The sequence below is a fragment of the Thermobia domestica genome, chromosome 5 (assembly GCF_964235325.1).
Source record: "Thermobia domestica chromosome 5, izTheDome1.hap1.1, whole genome shotgun sequence".
Classification (NCBI taxonomy): domain Eukaryota; kingdom Metazoa; phylum Arthropoda; class Insecta; order Zygentoma; family Lepismatidae; genus Thermobia; species Thermobia domestica.
Window position 1 is genome coordinate 146,304,314 of NC_137458.1, and position 22,747 is coordinate 146,327,060.

The 22,747-nt window shown below is 34.4% G+C and overlaps 1 protein-coding gene across 3 annotated transcripts in view; it reads right to left on the bottom strand.

Moving 5' to 3' along the window:
* LOC145686153 (cGMP-dependent 3',5'-cyclic phosphodiesterase-like) overlaps positions 1 to 22,747 on the bottom strand; it is a 233,334-nt gene that overhangs the window by 64,979 nt on the left and 145,608 nt on the right. The window contains exons 1-2 of one of the 3 annotated variants that reach the window (XM_081759150.1): positions 20,602 to 20,832; positions 6,662 to 6,877 (exon numbers count right to left, since the gene is read on the bottom strand). In XM_081759150.1, the coding sequence (XP_081615276.1) occupies positions 6,662 to 6,799 (138 nt within the window). In that variant the 5' untranslated portion in view covers positions 6,800 to 6,877; positions 20,602 to 20,832. Of the gene's footprint in view, positions 1 to 6,661; positions 6,878 to 20,601; positions 20,833 to 22,747 lie in introns of those variants that run through there. The other 2 variants (XM_081759148.1, XM_081759149.1) reach the window with 2 other exon arrangements.

The following is a 22,747-nucleotide window of genomic DNA, read 5'->3' on the forward strand; positions in this document are numbered from 1 at the left end:
TTATATCTAGATTTCTAGATCTATATATGCATGTCATAGCTTGTCAAAAATCATTATGTTAGATTGAGTACAGTGACCAGACTTTATACATCAAATACTCTTTACATTCTGTTTAAATAGCTGAAATATTGTGTGATAAACAAGAATGCACATTACTGCACTTTATATTTAATAAACTGCTCAGAAATATATTCATTAAGAAAGTTAATATTCTAGAATATGATGAGAAAGCATGGACATCGATTTACGAACCGAATATAACTTGCTCTTATATGGGTTATGCGCAAAGTATTTATGCATGAATGAGAAGATTAATTCCTGTAAATAGATGCGAGATCTCCAAACCTAATGACGCTCAGATAGTATTGAAAAGATACAGTCCAATATATGATGTATGTACTGAGTAGGTGACATACTGTATCTATTATATAAAAGAGAACGCACAAATCCTTTGTTAGCTCATCACGCTAATACGGCTGAACCAATTTCTTTCATTTTTGGGGGGTTATTAGGATTTGGACCCTAGATGGTTTTTATCATATCACTTTAATTTTTAATTACCAGTGTCTTGAGATAATTGACCATTCAAGTGTCCATAACGTACAAATCCTTTCTTAGTTCATCATAGGTATAAAAATAAACGTATTTATATGCAACCCGCATGACCGTGTCACTCGGCGGGTTAACATAAATGGCAGGCGATATAATGTTAACATTTACTGCAAGCATATTTCACGGGTATTAAACACATGAGATATGGAGTTGTGCATTTAAATTTTCATTTCAACCCAGCGAAGCGGGTAATATATGCTAGTCTGATATAAAAATTTATATAGCAACTGCTCACACCTGTTACCACGGACAACATTTACAGTTATCCCTCTTGCTGCACCACATTTCTCTGCTTTTCTTACGTTGAATTCATGTAAGTGAATAAGAACAATATTGAGAAGAAAATTGGCTCTATATATCAAACTTCGAGCATATATCAAGACAAACAAATAATAATTGTTAAGTATCTCCTTTTCTCCACTCCTCTGGAGTGGAATTTACAAAATTTATGGAAGTCACACAATGAGGAATTCTCACTTCGTAAGATCTTATTTTGCCAACCATGTATGGCGCCATCTACTGAAATTCTTCTTACTGTTACAAAAGTTTCTATCAGAATTCAACGAGAACTTCAGTGGTCGATTATCATCTCTCACAATAACTGTACCACCTAAGAATACTGATCAAACCATTCTTACGCCCAATTTCCCTTAAGAGGTGTCTTAGGTTTGCTCCCAGGGCATGTAAACTAGCGGTAGACAACATCCTATCCGTGGGTTCTCTCACACATTATCATTCCACCAATTATTTCGTGATCATTAACTTTCATTAATCATTTTCGTCTCCCTTACCCTGAAGGGCATAATAGTGGGACACTCAGAGATTTTATTTCATTCGTTGGCCCAAGTTTACGTACCATGCTGTTTAGTAGTTTTGGTGTGATGAGAGGATAGGTATAGGGACTACGTTAACTAGTAAAGTATATGTAGTGGGCTTAAGTGGTTTTAAAAATATGCATATGCTGTAGTGTTAGGAATTAGCTGGAATTACTCTTGATAAACAGATTTTTAATGAAAAATTCGAGTATGTAAAATGTTTCAAAGAGACTAATAGAAGGAATTGTATTAAAAAGATGAAGGGGTAATTTGTATACTCTAAAAGCTGATTTCGATTAAGTATGGGTCATTATAGATATAGACTGGTTTGACATTTAACAGAATGTAGAGTCCTTCTGTGGAATAAAGAAATAAGAGATTAAAGAACCTATACGAGTTTGGTTTATTTGATCCCATTTGTTCTACAGCAGACGGCACATTTCGAATCTGATAATTCATGTCATATTATTGCCTAGGTATTATTTTAAATATAGAGATTTTATTTCTGGTACTTAGCTGTAGATATTATTGCACTGAGAACTGATATTGAAGCTAACGTACCAGTAATTTATGTATTCCGTTGCGATGTGTTTTTATTGTTACTACATACTATGCTAGTAATGGATCTATATTGCATCAGATTTATTTCCTTAAACAATATATACAAAATTTTTACTGAATTTCATTACTGTAGCTATAGTGTTGTAACTAAATTTCTGCCACTATCCGCGAATCTGAAACAGATAAATTTTATGAAACAGATATGTGATAACCTCAAAACGAAAAGAATAGTGCTAATCATATTAATAGTATTTATTTATGTAAAATTAAACTGCTTTATATTGTTGTACTTTCCTATAGTATCTACCTATTAAGAAAACACTTTCACGATTCAGGTGAGAAGGATTCTGTATTGCTATAAAATTTTGATCTGTGAGCGGTAGACTGCTACTAGGACTACTATGGCGAATTGGTCGAAATTGAGGCTAGACGAACAGTGTCTTGGGAAAAGATAGCTGATCTTCCATTAGATTAGTTGGCGGAAATCAATGTTTGGTAGGGCAAATTTAACATTAATTAGTCAGAGATCTGGTCAGTGTGACTTTAACGGCTGGGCTACTGTCGTGTAAAAAATAACGGAAAACTACAATATTATTCTCCCTATTTTGCTGAGAACAGAAAAAGATATATAATGGTCTTTTGTAGGGCAAAAATAATTTCAGAAATATAATATCATCCAATTAAGATCTTTCGGACGGGAATGTCCTGAAAGATACTTTTAAACGAGAGAATAATAACGTAGAAATGATAGCTAGAGAGTTAAAAGGCATTACGACAATTGATGGATTTGCAGGAATTTGATTAGAGGAAAGAAAAGAGAGAAGAATTATCAACTTTTGTCGACAAAGCTCGCTAATGACAGAGAAAACAAGGTGCAACCAACACAAATGAATAGGATATATCTGAGAGTCATTGAAATATCAAAGTCTCAATTCGATTTCAAATAAACTACATATTTATAGAATAAGATCTAAAACAGTTTAAAGAATGCAAAGGTTTTCCCCTGAAGAAGATGTTTCTCAGATGTCATCTTGTGCAAGTTGAAGTAGATATCTTAACTGAAAAGTATATATAGGAGAAAGTAGTAAATATGAGAACAGGATATTGAAAAGGAAAGGAAATGAAATCTTCAGTTTAACGTCCCATAATTATGCCTGTTAGGTTAAACTGGGTGTCTACTAAAATTCCAAAATGAAATTTCGTGACTTTTCCGCGACCTTTTCTCTCCCGAACCACAAAATTTAGTAACATTCTCAAGAAGGAATTTGGGTCCGAATTAGGCTGAATTTTCATGCATGCGATAGAAGCGTGTTTTGCTAGCGATTTGATAGCGTCTAAAGCCGACCATAGACAATTTTGGTGGTGAATTTGATGTTTTATAGAAAAAAAATGAAATTTTTGAGTTTTACGTCCCACGGTTATGCCGGTTAGGCTAAAGGAGACGGTGAATGAAATGGTGGAATGAAGAAAGTGAGAGGAAACGGGAGAACTCCGAGATAACCCACGCACACGGTGTTTGTCCACCACAAAGTTCACTTGGCAGGAGGAGGGTTTGAACCCGGGACCCCAAGCACCAGAGGTGAACGCTCTACCACTGAGCCACCGCGGCCCCTGATGTTGTATAGAATAACATTTTCTAGTCTGTACTTACATTTGAACAGATAAAAAAATCGTGACCAAAAAACTAAATTTCGTGACTTTTTCGTGACTTTCGTGACCGATAGACACCCTGTTAAAGGAGACGAATAATTAAGGCAAATGAATGATGGTGGAAGAATTGGTGGATTGAAGTGGAGTAACCCCGTGAAAACCCATGGACACGATGTTGTCAATTACAAAATTACTTCGCCGGGATAGAACCATGTGACACCAGAGGTAAGCACTCTAACAATACCTTGCCTCCAGGGAACTGGATATTGAGAAGTTAAAAAACGAAGAAATAAGAATAAATATGGTAGAAATAAATAAATATGCTAAAACAAATAAATAAATTCATAAGATAAATTGAAACAGGAGCTAAGGGAGTGGGAGCATATCAAATTGTCTATGCATGTGACTGCTTATCATGAAGAGAACAGGGTTGTCATGGGATACGGAAGAAAAAAGGAAGGAAAATGTGAAAACAAGATTGTAAAGGAGAAAATAAAAGGATATGTAAGCCGTGAACAACAGGTTGCGAAGGAAAACCAACACAGCCAAGGAAGCGTATTACTGATGTGCATGTGATGACTTCTACGAATCAGAAAAAGAAAGAAATACAAGCCTGTAGAGGAAAACCTGTTACCTTGGCCACCGACCTAACTTCGACTAATTTTTATGAAACCTTCATTTTCCCATACGATATGTATTATTTATTACTCTGTTACTTTAGCCACTAGTCTATATTGAAAATCGGCCGCAATGAAGCATCGTTATTCCTGTTCTATTGATGTTGAAATACATATATCTGTAAGTTAGACACCATCTACATATTCAACTGTGTAGCTATCTTTTTCGTTTCTTAGAAATTCGTTTAGAACATACTTTACTATTGTTACGTATCGGAAGAGCAATAAACCAAAGAATGAAAAAACTTGTTCACTGCAAGTAACTTCTCCAAAGGCGATGGCACTGCTGTTTCTTGTCTTTCGACGGTGAGTTTTTTAAAGTTTAGTTTAACGTCTCACGATTATGCACTGAGGCTAAGAAAGATGGTGATGTGATAATCAATGAAATGGTGGAATAAGGAAAGTGGGAGGAAATGGGAGAACCCCGAGATATCCCACGCACATGTTATTTGTCCACCTCAAACTCAAAGCTCACGTGGCTCGAGCTACGATCTAACTAGAGATCCCACACACCAGAGGTGATCGCTCTACCACTGAGACACCGCGGCCCCTGGACGTGAATTGAGTCATTCTGTGTCAAATCAACATAATTTTCAAATAAATTCTATCCTTTGCCAGATTTTGATGAAATTTGGTACAGTTAATGGTACCAATGAAAAATGACACTCTAATATTTCAGGTTGATATGTATTGGTTTCGAAATTACATGCCTCCAAGTTCTTAAAAAATGCGTGACATTTCTTCGAACAGCATTTGTAGCTGACCTAAAGGACATACGGTGTTGGGTAAGATGTCATTTTAAAGCTTATGAGAAAAGCTGTCAGATTATATTTACAGGGTTCATAGTGGTCTGGTTTCTTCTAAATAGTTGAAAAGTGACCAAAAGCACATGAAAAAGTGAACAAAAAGTGACCACAATCTCATCAAAAAGTAACTTTAACCTTGATGTCAAACTTGGCATAAATTGAGTTTTACATTTTTTTTTTTTTCAAGCGAAATGGGGCCGGCAGGATCATAGCTGAAATACGTAATGTTTTAACATGTTAAGATTAAAAATTATTTTACTTAAGTTTGTCAGCGAATAAAAAAATATTGGATTACTTGCGTTTAGAAGTTCATTATTAATTACATACTTCGCACGGTTTTGCATTTCAACTTTGATCTGGATGGGGTAAGGCCAAATTTCTATATTTGCATTATGTTCAATAATACAAAATTAAAGTAATTAATACATAGCATTTAGATTACCATTAACTAATAATAAAATTTTGTCTTGTATGGTTAGTTTGATACAAATTTTGTCTTGGTACCACATGATTGATAAACATAGATATGGCTTCTACCAGCATTCCGCATACAATGAAAAATAAACTGTAAACAGGTAATATATGTCATTCTCCTTTAACAAAGTAAGATCAAAGCAAATAATGTGGATTATGTTTATACCCTTATTATGAACTTTTAAAATAAATTACAAATATTAACTAAAAATACAGTTGCATATAGAATGAAATGAAAAGCAGTACCAAGAACGTATGCTAGAAAACTATCAATGCAAAACATAAATCACATGAATAAATTAATTTAATCCCCAAAAAGTAACTTTTAGTGACGAAATTGAAAAAAAAAATTAAAAAAAAATTGTGACCGACTTGAAAAAAAAAGTAACTTTTAGTTAAAAAAGTGACTCGCTATGAACCCTGTATTTAACATCACAGAATTATTATTATTTGAAAAAATCAAATCTTTGAATTTGATTTTCTCAAAAAGACATATTTTTTAAAAAAAATATCTATCTATCTATCTATAGATAGATAGATAGATACATTTTTAAGTGATTTTCTGTGAGATGAAGAATATAGAATGGAAATACCATGATCGTTTTTAAAGACAAAAAAGTACATTAAATTAAACGAAACAGCATGACAGCTAAACAAACAAATAAATTCAGGTTTGTCACTATTCATTTCAGCGACTTCAGAAGTAACAATTGCACAATTTGTTATGAAAAAATAAGTATTTATATACACTGTATTTAAAAGCAATAGGGTCACGGTAGAGCAATGATACAATGCTTAACTTTTAGCGAAGGGTCCCCTATTCAATCCAAGAACATCTGATTCTGGGGTGAACACCATCATTCGCCTTCATTTATCGTCTGTCTCTTCAACCTCAGGCCATAACCATTAGACATTAAATTAAGATAGATTTCTGAACGTCAAACTAAAGGATGAATTTTTGGATGTTACACTAAAGGTTCCATTTCTGTACATTTACACTAAACGCTAAACTACATTTACATTTGCATTACATTTAATAATTAAAAGAAAAAATATTGCTACTTACATAGTTATTAATTTTAATTTGTAGTGCTGCTGCATTTGCATCTGTCAAACTTGAAAACAGACTAAATATTCTCCTGGTACATTCACATATCTTCGTAGCACACTTAGTACATTGATCCGACACCGATGTAGTGAACATTGTTTGTTGACGGCTTTTATATATTAAGGCATTTGGATCATCATAACGATCTTTCGTTTATCATCATCATGACGAAATCTGCAATGGGAAGAAAGAAATCTCATCAATCACTAAATGAAGATAACGAAAAAAGGTTTATCATTATTTCATTACGTTATATTGCGTTCAAATCAACAGATTTGATCCGTGATTTATGTCTCGTGTACGTATTCACCTAGTAATTGTAAAAGAAACTCTTCGTAATTGTGCTAAAGGTTAATGATGTACGTGAGGAATTCCCGTGGAATATTCCTTTCATTGAACTTTCAAACATACAAAAGGTGTTATCGATACATTTTAATTGTCTGTTCTCGGAAATACATATGCACATTTCTCATACATAATCAGTAATTTATCCATAGCAGAGTACAAAATTATTTACTTTTGTTAAATCACAATTACACACTTCGTTTTCTGGTTTAGAATCCATTTCCCAAAAACAAAAATATTCGTAGAATTATGCTCAAAGACAAAAGTGTTTAGTCATCATATTTCAAAAGCTAATTTTTAGTGAGATCCTACTTGAATTCCCTTAAAACGTTTTTACTGTTAACATGCACATGTACGACAAGATTATGAATTGAGAGAGTTTTGATATTATTATACAGGATGGGCGAAAAATCACGAAGGGGTTATAAAAAAGTTATTCATACTGTTTTATTTAGTTTCCATTGATATTTCACATACTTAAAGACCAAGGATGGAAGATCGTTTATACTTATGTGTGGAATATAATCTCAGGTAGGTGTCCGCAATTATAAGCCTCACAAGATACGGGGTTCTGTGTAGAACATGATTCATGACAGGGGTCAACACTTCTGGTCTGAGTGCCCATATTTCTGTCCGAATATTGTCCTTGAGCTGCTGTATTATTTGTGGTTTGTTCACACACACTTTGTTCTCTAAACACCCCCAAAGACAATAATCACGCGTTTATCAGAAGTGTTGAGCCCTGTCATGAATTATGTGCTACAAAAGGCCCGTATCTGTGAGGCCTATAAAGGTGGACACCTACCTGAGATTATATTCCACACATAAGTGTAAACAATCTCCCATCCTTAGTCTTTAAGTTTGTGAAATATCAATGGATACTAAATAAAACAGCATGAATAACTTTTTTTTTATAACCCCTTCGTGTGTATATATATATAGCTCGAGCGAACATAATAATAAACGCCACTTCTGGAGAAACTGAGTTATTAGGAGGTGGAATGGGATGGGATCGAACCATAGATCAGTATGTAGATAGTTTAATTTCGGAAATGTACACTCATGTCCAAAATGATTGTCGCATATCTATAACTGTCTTCTTGTAAGAATATAATTTGATAATGATTTTGCAGGATATTTTTAATACTGATACTATGTGTATAATCGGGAAATGTATATTTGTGGTAAATTTCATAGCAAAAGAAATATAAATACGAAAATTAGAGTCAGCAAAACAAAATGTTGCTAAATGGGCAAGAAAGTTTTATTTTCGTTATATTGTTCTTATTTACTGCTCTTTTGACATGAAATTTGTCACATACATGTCTTTGCCGATTATACATACACTAACATTCTAAGAAATACCGGGCTAATTCGTTATCAAATTATATTCCTACAACATATTTATAGACATGCGACAGTAATTTTGGACATGAGTGTACCTACGGATGGCAGGGGAAGCTTGTTTGGTACGTGTGTTGCATTGAATTGCATAAAATGATCTACCTTCTTTTCCAGTTTACTCGAAAGTTGGAAAATGTAACACCCATTATGTTCGCCCAAGGTGCTCATATATAATGACATGAATACAAAACAAGTGAAGTATATGTATCAGTGATGCCGGTGTACATGTATGCTTATATCTAAATTTTTAGGATAAGTAAAACAGGCTCAAATAACTTATTGTAAATTGTGGTGTCCTCTTATACCAAATGGAGTACACACTTTTATCAAAATTATAATTCAAGTACAACTGTACAAATGAAATATATTCGTATATACATTATATACACGTAAAAAATAAATAAAATAAAATTAGATCAATTTTAACTTTATAAGATAAACTGCCTAATGAACAGGATGTTCAAGTACGATGCAACTATATTTTCAGTACACTAGTGCAAAAGACAAGGAATTTTATTCTTTAAAAAAAAAAAACGAGGTCACGATTAAGTTATGGTCTCAGAAGTATCAAATACAAGCCCGGAATGCTGTACCACTAAGTGTTAGAATACTAACTACTTATAAAACGTAAGGAACATTTATTTAAATTTACATCAAATTTACTTTGATGTTGATGTAAATAAATGTTCCTTAAGTTCTAAAGGTAATGATAATCAATAGCTGAAAACAAAATCAGCTATATGTAACTTTCAAACAGCAACGGGGATTTATGATTGAGTTAACATCGGTGAATATCCTATTTCTGAAAATTTGCACACAAGACAACATATGAGAGTGGTTTGATAAGTAACTTGGTTTGATATTAAAGAAAACCATTTGAGTTCTTTTAACGTACTTTATTTTTCGACATAGTCCCCTCGAAGTTCAACACAATTACCCTAATGTTTCTCCAGTTTCGCAATTCCTTCGCAGAAATTAGTTCCTTCGAGGCTTTCAAAATACTCTTTTACTTCCTGTATGACTCCTTCATCTGGCTCAAATTTTCGTCCTGCTAGGAATGTTTTGAGTTTCAGGAATAGATAGTAGTCCGAGGGAGTTAGATCTGGTTAACAGGCAGTATACGGAAGCAGTTCAAATCGCAGCTCGGCCAATCTTTGCTAAGCGACACAGCTTTTCCTCTGCTCTGGAGTAAGTAAACGCGACACCCATTTTCTGCAAAGTTTCTTCATGTGCAATTCATTATGCAAAATGAAGTGAACCTTCTCAGCTAAAATGCTTGTGGGTTCTTCTAACTTACTCGTCTGTCGGCTAAAACAAAATCATCGACTTTATCTACGATTTCAGGTATCACAGCTAACTCCGAGGCTCCAGGACGTTCTGCATCTTTCATGCTTGTTCTGTCACGCTTAAAGTAATTTGCCGTAGCTCGAACAGTTTCATCGGAAGGACATGAGTTATCCAATAAAGGTAAAATCTTTTCATAAATTTCCTTTTCTGTTTTTCCTTCCAGAAAGAAAAGAATTGAATCATACCACTCAAGGAATTGAATGGAGTTCCAATTTTATCAATTTTCACCGTTGCTCGAAACACTTCTCTTAAGCAACTATCAACAATGAATGACTTGATGCCACAGATAATGTACTTGTAGAAAAGCAAACTTTATGACTACATATACGTACGAACCAAGTTACTTGTCGAACCGTCCTCGTAACTTCAAAATAATTGCGCTTACTACATTGAAGAATCAAATGCACTATTAATATTTGCCTGATTAATGAAGTTAAGCATTAAAATAACGTTACTTATAGCTTCCTTATAACTGAACAAACCTCGTTCTAATGATGAACGATAACTGACTGTTATCCGAAATATTTAGAAGTAGTTAATCGTTTGACTGTTATTATGAACAAGAAGATTAGTAAATGTAAAGTTACTGTCAGAAAACCACATACTTTGAGCATATTTAAAAAATTTAAAAAAAAAAAAAAAGTTTAAAGAGTAGTTTGAAAATTGAAGATATTAGCTACTTTATTATTATTGTCATTTAGAACTCCTCATTCAATATTCATAATTTTACGCTAGCGTTATGGATGTATATGAAACATATAACCGCTATCTTATTAAAAAAAAAAAAAAAAAAAAAAAAAAAAAAAAAAAAAAAAAAAAACAACCTGAAAGGGAGACCCATACACAGCACAGGGTTACCAGAACCATTTATAACGACTATTAAATAATTGTGGGTCGTCTATGAATATATGTGTTTCTTAGTTTATACTGGTTTTGTTACACCGAATTCTACTGTATCCGTGAATTGCGATACGGGTGATGTCAAGGAGTTAAAGATCTGCTTTAAGTTTTATTGCAAGCTGAAGAATAATGCAGCTGAAATCCACTGAATGCTAAAGGTGAGCAATTTTTAAACCAAGCACAAACATCTGAGTGTTTTAAGTGTTTCACAAACATCTGAGTGGTTTAAGCGTTTCAAAGATAGTTAAGAGTCTGCAGAGAATGACAAACATTCCCGTTGACCGTCATTATGCACAAATCCGAAAATAATCGCGAAGCGTGAGATAGCCCTTGAAGACAGAAGGGAATTCGTATTGTTCGTAACAGAGTGGACTTCCACACGGGATATGTCAACGCATTCCAGCGCACGATCTGAACATGTGACAAATTGCAATAAAGTTTGTTCATCGTCTTTTGAACGACTATCAACGGGCTCATCGACTTCAGGTCAAAAAACATGATAATTTTATTCCATCCGCCGACCTAGCTTCTAGCACTTCCTGCTTCTCCCTAAAATGAAATTTAAGCTGAAAGGATGGCTTTTTAACTCCATCCAAGGAATCCAAGCTGGATCACAACACGCTACAACCAGTGGACTTCCAGGCAATGCTTCCAAAAATGAAAACGTTGCGATGATTGGAATCGTTGCATACAAGCCTACGGTGACGCTGGGAATTAGAATTTAAGCTAAGCTTTCTGATTTTTATAGGAAGTTCTCGGAAATTTTGGGTAGCTCCTCATATGCATTAACGTACAACCTAAATGGCTTAATGTAATTTAGTGAATGAATGCACCAGTCTTCAAAGTGACACTAGTTATATGTAGACTCCAAAAGTCCAATATATCGGAAGCCAAACGCTGTGTAAAACGCAAAAATTAAATGTCATTTGTTTAGAGTTTAAAACGAAAAGCCTCGGTGAAAGACTTTCAAACAAATGCAATTACTGCATTAACTACTAAATATGTAAATATAAATATCATGTCAACTTTATTCACTTTACGGATTTTTGTATTTAGATGCTGAAACCGGCAGAAAACTGAATTAAAGTCATCTAAAAATCCAGACCAATTTTACTCACAGCGCATATAACAAATTAAAATCAGTGATAAATTGGACATTATATTTTCCAAGTCGAATCCGTTAGTTTTGAGAAGTGAAGTTGCTTACTTTCCTCTCCGAAAGGTTCCATAGAAAGGCAGGAACCTTGCATTTTAGTAATTTTTAGAAATCATAGACAGAAGTGTCAGAGTACACTGAAACTGTTAATTAAAGTATAAGTACTTCACGATACAAGGTAAGAATGTTTATATTTGATTTATTTATAATGTATTTTATTGCATCTCAGCAATTAGAGTATAGAGCATACATCGATTATTCATCTCACTTGCGTAACTATTATCGAATATACAGATCTCAGTAACTATAATTATTATTTCAGAAGTAATAATGCCATGTTTACAATTAAAATTGCCTGTCGCTCGATCACATTTCTTAAGAATTCAGAGCCTTCTGAAGTTTGTTTATATATATATATATATATATATATATATATATATATATATATATATATATATATATATATATATGTGTGTGTGTGTGTGGAGATAACAAACAGACCTTCAGTCATGAAGAAAAAAATATCTTTCAAAACAGATACAAAGATCGAATACTGTGCTTCCAAAGAAAATAAAAAAATAATTATGACGAAATAAAACATTAAAAGCGTGCGCGATGCCTCAGTAGAGGAGCGCTGACCTCTGGTGCATTGGGTCCCTGATTAGATCCCAGGCGTTTTGTAATAGACAAACACTGTATGCGTGAGTTTTCTCGGAATTTTCCCGTTTTCTCCTACTTCGTTCCATGATTCGATTCACTATGATCATCACCGTCTGTCTTAACCTCGGTGGGTAACTCAAAAATAAATAAATAAATACAATCAAAAGGCGGGGTAACTCAAAAATAAATAAATAAATACAATCAAAAGGCGTCGTTAACAGAAAAAACACAAAAAAGTTTATCGAGTTATTTATATCAACGAGAGGGCAATTAGAGAGCGAGAGATGTTTCCGCCGCGAAATATGATTTCATTTAGATTAGTTCTAGCCCTCTCCGTTGGTTTAGTGGCCAGTACGTACGCCTTTGGTACACGTGGTCTCGGGTTCGATTTCCAGTGGGAAAGCACTAAAATTTGAAATCATTACGGTGGTTCGGATTCCACTTCAACTGAAAAGGAACTCTAGAATTTGATAAACAAACAGTAGATTGATTCTACTGATTCTATCTAAGCCGCTTTTAATTTCTACCTTTGAATCAGCTACTAATGACTGTGATCTGTGGAAGAAGGGGAACCAATAAACATCCAAGAACACGATTTTCAATAAAACTTAAAGAATATTTGTTTACGTTCTATTCTAATTTACTAATCTGTGCCTAGCTACCAAAAAATTAGTATGTACTAAATATTTCGAATATATGATAATTATTCATCACCAGTAGTGATACTACACCTATTGCGTTTTATGAAAATAATTCGTCATATATTGTGTTGTCTCAACTCCAACAGGATTATGAAATTAAAAGAAGAAAAACTGTGGGATACTGTTGCGAAAATATGGTAAGGAAACCACTTATTACAACGAAAAACGCAGGTAACTTTAACTTATCAATATGCATATAAAGCTTCATCTCTTTCCAAGACATTTTTCTACTACCTCCAAGACTTTATTTCTTCAATGTAGAAACCCTATAGAATTATTCATTGAACAAACGACCACTTTTTGAAATCTTGAGCCCTTCATCAATTCTCTGAAAATTACAGGAACACGTCGCCGCTTAGTAAATTACAATTTAATGTATACAAAAACATCACGACTACTAACTACAAGGCAGTGACTGTTAGTTCACCCTATATTTCTCCGATGCCCACTACTTACTATGCGTTCTTCCTATCTGACATTAGGGAGGCGCTTAGGTGAAGACTAACAATTCTAGAAAGAGTATTTACCCTACTCATCTTACATTTCAAGCATCACTTGAACTTCTAATCACCAATCATAGAGCCACAGAGTAGCTACATAATTAGCACGTTCATCTTTCATACATGTAAGTATCAGAGATGTTCAGTTAACCCAAACAAACCAAGCACTGCTTGATTAAAAGAAATTAAATCATTTGCATTTCTTATTTTTATTCCTACGAGAATCACGATTATAAATCTATGCTTAAATTTTCTTGAATAATTAAATTAGCATGTACTAATTTAATAATTAATCCTGAAATAGTTTGAAATCTCCTTTGCATCACACGATCGGTAAGATTGTCATCTCTTCACTGCAGCTCCCATTGAAATCAATCCCCTCCTCTCTATGGAGAGAATTCAGCAGGCGGTGCTCCACTGTGACAACGTATCTATCGATAAACTAAAGTTCGTAGCGACACATACGTCACGTTGCTTTCTACCGAGATCGTATGTATCATTGCCATGTCAACCCACGGCCAATGAGAGAAGCTCTGAGTATGAAGCGCGGACAAATCTGCAACCACTTACTCTATACCTGTAATCAAGTTCCTCGTTGCCTGAATGGACTGTGCCTGTCTTCTCATGTGTGTTTTGGTCTTCTGTTTTCTCTGTGTGTTTTTCGTGTATCCTGCAAGTGCAGTATCCGAACATGTTTGATGATATTGTAGCCGATTGATTACAAATACCGTTTTCCTTAAGAATATTCGAAAAAAAAGAAAAATAATAATTTCTAAAAGAATATTGTCAAATATAATCCAGCAATAAAAGAATATTACACAGGGTGGATTGATTTAAACCAGTCTGATTTAAATCACTTTATTTTTTAAATAAAAATCGTTGATTTAAATCAAATTCCAAAGTAATTTAAAGTGAAAATAACTAAAGTCCAATTTCTGTTCTATTATTTCACTTATGGAAGATGATAATCAGAATACAATGAGACTCAAATGTACAGTATGTACAGCATAGTATGAAAACAAGTGTCATGCAGAGGATGATTAAGGAAAATCCGGGTAACAGGGCAATCCTGGTTTCTTCTCTTCGTAACATAGGGTTTATATTGTAAATCGTTAACTATTCCAACGGGGAAATCACCATCGACATTTAAGACGAAGATTATTTTGTGTGCGCGTCTATATATTTGTTCCCAGATAATAGGGCGTATTTAGAAGTGTCCTATCCCCTCTCCGAATTTTTTTTAGATGTTATAACTTTAGGCAAAATTTATGTATTTCATGCCGCAAACTAGTTACAATTTCCTTAAAAATATGCCCCTGCCAAATATCAGTAACTTTTGTGGAAAAAAAATGTCACTTTCATAAGCGTTGCTGTAATTTTTCCTTAACGCTTAACCTTTTAAATTATATCACCTATTTTTAGGTGATAGGATAAAATCTTCATTATTCGATTAAAAAAGTACCAATAAAGCTTTTTATTTCGTTTTTTCAGGAGTGAAGGCATTGTAGAGCACGTTAGATATGCTCTCACGCCTCTCTGCGTCGAGACAGGATGTGATGACGTCATAAATTTAAAAAAATATTTTTTGTTGTGCCTATTTTTAATATTTTTTGGCGGGCCTACATTTTATATTCAGAAGACTGAAATTCTGCACACTCGTTCAGTGCACCCTTAGTATTTTTCAGATCTCTGCGTGGAAACAGGGGGTCCAGAAGGGCAAAAATGAAGAAAGAAAAAAAAAAAAAAGAGATATGTTTAACCAATTGCTTTCTTTGCGATTTTGCCGCCTAAGATGGAGACAAATGAATGGTACCATCTGAAAGGCTGTTCTATTCTGAAGAGAATGATGTATGAACCATGATCTTAGGATAAATAGGGATGTCTCAGGAAACTGTTACCTGAGATCCTGTTTTATACGGGAATCTGGGATATTTGGGGATATTATTTTTCGCGAGCTTACTTGTGCATCTATAAGTTTGAAATTGTTTACACTCATTCACTGTACCCCTTAATATTTTTTCAGATTTGTTTCGGATCTTTGTCTTTAAACAGAGGCGGTACAGAGGGGTAAAAAAAAAAAAAATCTTAACAGAAAATCCCTTTTTTCGTGATTTTCCAGTCCCAGATAGCCTACAAGATGGAGACATTTGAATGGTACCGTTTGAAACTCTTGTTTTATTTTGAAGAGAATAATGTACAATTGTGGGGATGTTCGTAGCTCATTGTTAAATATTTTTCCCGCCCTTACTATTCAAAATAGAAGCTTGAAATTCTCTACATACATTTAGTACAACCTTAGTATTTCCCAGTTGCTTTTGAGATCTGTGCGTTAACATAGGCGAGTCCAGAAGGGATCAAAATTTAAAAAAAAAAAAAAAAAAAAATCAGAAATAATCCCGACTTCTCTCAAAATTTTCCGCTTCAGGGACATGATAGGGAAAATGTAAATGTTACCGTTTTAAAGGCTGTTCTATTCTGAAGAGAAGGAGGTATGAACAATGATCCTAGGATAAATAGGGATGATGCTTGGCTGAAAGTCTATAATTTACCAAAAAAAAAAAAAATAAAATAAAATAAAATAAAATAAAATAAAATTGTTAAGAAACATTGTTTGGGATTGATATAGGTTAACGATTGGGGATTAATTCAAAATTCAACCCCAATACTTTCACTTAAATGGCATAATTGGCACTTAATACTAATTCGTAATGCTTTTTCTTCAGTTCGCGACTTGTATTATACGAGGAGAAAGATTTGATTTAAATAAAAAAAATCATCAAAAATGATTTTTTTAAAAATCATGATTTTTTTTTTCTACTCTGCTTATTAAAAGGGTTGAGTATAACTTCTATTCGACTATTTTGCTTCAATTTTTGCTGTTTAGATGTGACAGAAACTCCACTTGGACAATTACAGGATAGAGAAAGCTAAATAATTTGACAAAAGCAACACAGGATCAAGACATTGCACATATTCGTTCTTTCATTGCATTCGTGACTTTTGGAACTGCGCATATTGAAACTGAGCTCAGTGACCAAAGACGACAAGACAACAAAGCGTTAATCTGCATAATGATAAGATAAAACAGAATCAAGACATTTTGAAAGGATTATAAACACCGTTTGTTTACTTGCAAAACTGACATTTCAGTTTAGAAGAGACGATGAGTTGAAAATGTCCAACAAACACGGTAATTATTCAGAGCTGTTGGACTACATTGCAAAGTATGACCCTCCTCTTTATATATATATATATATATATATATATATATATATATATATATATATATATATATATATATATATATATATATATATATGTATATAAAAAAAATCACAGTATTCCAAGATGTATCAAACTGTATTCAAAATTATTTAAACTGAATCTGTTGTCAGCGCGCTTAATAAGAAAATTGAACAGTAACTACAAAAATATGACTTTTTGCCATATTAACTCATGAGACAGCTGATGTCTCGAATAAATTACAATTTTCTCTTTTCTATCGATACACGGTTGAAGGAATTGTAGAAGGATTCGTGTGCCTCCAAGACGAAGTGAAAACAAAATAGCGACAGTACTTTCTAATCTTATTTTAAGGCATAATTAAGACTTTTCAAATTGTGGTCAAAAACTCACAACACAGAGCTACAATGCAAGTGCAGTGATAGTCTCTTCATTACATGACGACACAAACTCTTTGTTCGCTGCTTCAAATATTCCACCAAATATAGCCTACTATAATAAATACAGGTATCTTATGTACCAGAATACTGCAAAACTTAAGCTCACCCTTGTAAATATAAGGAAAGGTAACATAACCAAACCAAATGTAACCAAAGAGTTAAATTCTTGAAAAATATTTCTAAACTTAAGGACGCCTCTAGAATTGAAATAATGTGGTGGCAAGCCCACTTATGCACAAACTTCACGTGGCTGTAGAGAAGTTATGGTGAACGAGATAGTAATGCTTGGTAACTGGGCGTATGAAACATATTATAATACCTATACATACCAAGAACTAATTTGAATAATGTTCCTTTTTAATAAATTTTTAGCCGATATTTCCAGTACGTCTCCGGGTACTCTTCTTCAGAGCTAAGACTGAAGAATATTCCCTATGTTGTTCTTTACATGTTTATATTATAACAAACAATGATATGGAATTATATACAAGCACTTAATATTATAATGATGGTATTTAGGATTAGGCTAGTACACTATTATAATATTAAGAGTCTGCACATATTTTTATACACTGTTTATTATAACATACATAGAACAGCATAGAGAATATTCTTAGGCCTTAACCCCGTCCCGTAGGAGTACTGGAAATATCGGCTAAAAATCGATTAAAAACTAACATGACTCAGGTTAGTGTTTAATATATAGGCCCAATAGTAACACTGTCTATTGTATAAAATGTCGTAAGTCAGCAACATGGGAAACATGATGCGAATTCGTTTTCGGCGAATGACCCTATATATAAACTACGTTCATAACTTTTTGTGTTTGTTAAAAAGCTATTCTTAGATCAAACATTTTGTGTTTGTTTAATATCTCCCCCAAATCCACCGACAGGTCCGGAGCTGATACTGTGACTTACGAGCCATTATAAAAAAAATCTCGTTTATGCGCATACCCACAGCCGCTGACGCGCCTGCTCCCTACGGACGTACCCCACCGCGGTATATTTTTGGAACTGGGGGGGGGTCAGAATTCTTTGCTTAAAAATCGTACTTTCTTGCGCTATTTTTACGGCGTACGTTACTTTAGGTTAGGTTCGGATCTGGAGGGCCAGAATTCTTTGCCTAAAATTCAGACTTTCTTGATCTATTTTTACGGCGTGCAGGTGTACTTTTGGCGTAATTCTTTTACTAATTTCCTTCTTATTGACTCCTACAAGATTTACCCTGGGCGACATGAAAATATCTCACCCGGCATAGACAAAATTCAAAGGGGCCACCGGAGATAATTGTTGAAGAATTGCAATTCTTTCTCGATTTGCGTATAAATACGGTTTCTGGATGTACGGTATAAGAAATAGTGCTCAAGCACAAACGCGCACGTCAAGCTGGATTAGACAACTAGTATTGGTCTTCCTGAAATGCTACTTTCAATATGAGTTATTATCTGGTCTGGTCACATTTGTCAGTTATTCACAGGCTTATAATAAATACTTGGATTCAGAGCAGGCCCGAAGCCAGAAGGAGGGGGAACTATAAGCCAGATCATTATAGGAGAATGGAACTAACTTAATTTCACTTTAGATTTATGCACACATACTAACCCACAATTAAAAACTGAAGGGGAATAAACCTACAGGCATGATTCAGGTATATAACATCATTTGAATATCTATTCGTCTATATGTAAAATCACACTTTTTTTAAAATAACAGACAAATTCTGACCAAAGCATATATTAACTAATAAATAATAGCGTTACAGTTTCGGCAAATTAACTTTGCCTTCATCAGACACATTATCGTTAATATATGTTGCCGAAAGTTAATTTGCCTGTTATTTTATACAAGAAGTTCCAAAGCTAGAATGAGTGGCATTCACACTTTTTTATATACATTTAGCTACACTAGCACTTTATTTTTTCCCTTGTTTCAAAAGAAAACACATATGATTAAACTGTGATTAATGACCAGAGTAACAAGCATAATAATATTCAATATCTGGAAATCAAAACTTTGTAAATACAGAATTTATTGAGTGATGTAAAAGTTGGACGCGGTACAGAACTGAAAAACGTGTTACATACGGCATTACTGGAGCAGACGGTTCTACCAAATTTTGACAGATTTCTTACATTTTCAGGATAGGGTAGGTTCGTTAGGATATTACTCGAGCAGACGGACCTTTAAATTACTCGAGCAAACGGACCTTCTATTTGCTTGAGTGAACCCTTAAATTCCGTCAAGTTTCACAACGATTATTATAGCAGAGGGCAAGGTGGATCGGAGGTTCAGTGCTTATCTCTGGTATATAGAGTCCCTGGATCCCCGGCCAAGCAATTTTCAGGTGGACAACATCGTGTCTGTGGGTTTTCTCGGGGTACTCTCGTTTTCTCTCACGTCCTCATTCCACCAATTCTTTCATCATCACTCATTTGCCTTAATCATCCGTCTTTCTTACCCTAAAAGGGCGTTAAACTGAAAGATTTCATTTCATTTCAGCTCTTATATCATGGCAAACCGAACAGAACCTCCACGTATCTAAGCTAAACTAACGTGCGTTTTATAAGCTGGCGGAGGTCAACGGAATTTGTGCACCGGATAGCATGGCTTCTACATTCTTGCAAGAGATATACTGTAGACCCCATTAAATAACATATCCTAAGTAACTTAAAAGTAAACTTTACAATACACGCTCCAGCTGTGCATCGATAAGTAGGGCCTTTTATCTCAAGTGTGTAACAGAGTAGGGCACGGTAGAGTAGAGTAAGATAGGGATAGGGATGGGTTAGCTTAAGGTTAGGTAAGTTTTGATCCATTTTCATAAAATTAATAGAGTGTAATTTCTCGTTTCTGAGTGAGTATACCAGATGGAGCGGGCATTGTAAAGTTAAGCCTAACTTAGCAATGTTTTTGATTCATAACTCTTACGGACACAACTTACATTCGCAAGTGGAGAAATACCACATTCGAGACTTTTATGAATTAATTTTACAATTCTTTACCTACTTTATATTTTAAAAAGATTAATTGTTTTTCACATTTTATCGTGCTTTATACCTCCAGTATAAATTAGGTAATACGTACAAACAAGACATTCGTTTCTCATTAATCTGAACTCATACATGTTTCACGACTTGTATCATTTATAATTAAAATACAGCTATAGCTTACAGTATCAACTAAAATAAAACTGAACTTACATGTTTTCTGAGCAAATGTTCGTAATTAAAGTAGCAGTAGGCACATTGTATTTGCACACTCAGACTTGTTTACATAAATTGTAGACATCAGACTGCTAATTGATAAGGCTCGCTTCGCGAATCACAATTTACAAACAGTTGCTAGCAGAAGTAAATAAAACAAAAGAACAACGATTTCCGTGGAAAAAACATACGTATAAGGCGGATTATTGGATTCTACGTCACACTGTTTACTTGTTTCTTCTTTCACTCTTCCTTTTTATAAGTTTGATAACATTAGCTTTATTTTAAACAAACAGCACGTGATATTTTACTGACATTACTCTGATGGAAACTGAAAAGATTAACAAAATATATAGCTAAATGCATTCTTCCTTTCAGGTAAAAAGGAGTGGTAACAGATCAAATACATAAATTTCATGTTTCGATTTAATAATAATAATTATTACAAAAATATAAGTATAACATGTTCTCTCTATTCTCCATTTATAAGAGGAAGTAAAGTATTAAATGTTAATTTTGAGCATCACTTCCCAATACGTAAAACTAGGAGAAGGGGAAATTCGAATGTAAATTTTGAATTGTGTTAACATAAATCTTTATAAAATGAGAGGCTGGAATTGTAGTATACATTCTTCGACGAAGAAAAGTATATTGTATATTTGCATATCACATAAGCTGTTTTTCTTTATCAATGACTACAATCAAGGTATATATATTTTCTGGGGATATTAAATTTCTACATAAATCCCTTAGAAAATTTCTACCGGTGTTCGGTGAGTGGGACAAAATGGAGTGTCGTCTAAGGCATCGGGCTATGGGGTTGGTTGGATTGGGTTTTGCGTCCCTTTCAGCACCGAGGTAATACGACACATGAACCTACACTTTAACGTGAGAACCGGACCATCGGAATTGAACCCAGATCAGATCTATCACGCCGAAGACGCTAACCGCATAGTCATGATGGAGCTCCCGCACGATAGAAGGAAAAAGTTAGACCCTTTGCCTTTACTAAAACTTTCAGTTCATTCTTCAGATTCAAACGGTTTAGAGATGAAGAATCAGCACTTTGTACGACATTTTTACGAATATATGATATTAATGAAGCGAAGTGCCCTTCTACTATCACCATCACTAGTGACGTACGCAAGGAAAGGTTCTGGGAGTTTTAACTCCTCCTTGAGCAAAATAAATATTTTATGTGTTAAGAAACATAATGCAATGCAAGGCCGATTACGTAAATAAGAATTTCATACAAGAGAACATTCTGATTTTGTGAATTCAATTGCTGAAAATGATTGCTAGCACTGGATTCAGCACCAAAAGATACAGAGAAATAGACGGCTTTTAGTGGCAGACCGTACGTAGGGTGGAGGATAAGTGATGACAGAGTGCGTAGACAGAACGTAGAGAACGTCTAGAAATGCCATGTTAATTTTGAAACAAGTAGAGGGATTGAGGTCCAGGTCCGCAAGCAGCCACAGAGGTTTGGGGGGACATGAATATGTTATGGGGGCGAAGTCATTAAAAATTATCTTACAAATAACTAAATTGTGTTTTTTTGTATTAATAATAGCATTTTGTGTTGAAGTCTGGAGGGGCCCGGAAAGTTTAGGGGGGCAGGGCCTCCTAGTCCCCTCCGGTTGCGGGCCTGTTGAGGTCAAATGCTGCATATGAGGAATGCATGTAAAGCTCCACTGAATAAGCGTGATATCAATCATGGGGGACAACTGAAAAGTCGCCATGTTGGAATTAACGCAAGAAGAATATACGAGAAAGGGGTTATGTGATATGTGGCTCTTCACGCACACCATCTATTGAAATCAATAGTAGCCAATACAGTTTGAGACCTCTGAAACAGGAGGTGTTCCACTCTATGGCAACGTAGCAATACTGTCGTAAAGATGACGTGAATGAAGTACAATCACAAACATGAATGAGACTACTTCCCAGGCAACAAACGTCCCGATCCACCCAATATTCGTTCACATGCTGGTAAAAGTGCAAATATGACCAAGTACAATCTGGAAGAGTTTATGACTGATGTTTTATGGCCTTCCATAGAGCAGATAAAGCTGCTACTCCCTGTTGATTCATGGAGAACCAATAAAGATGAAGAGCTTGTGCAGAAACCTGATAATGTTGA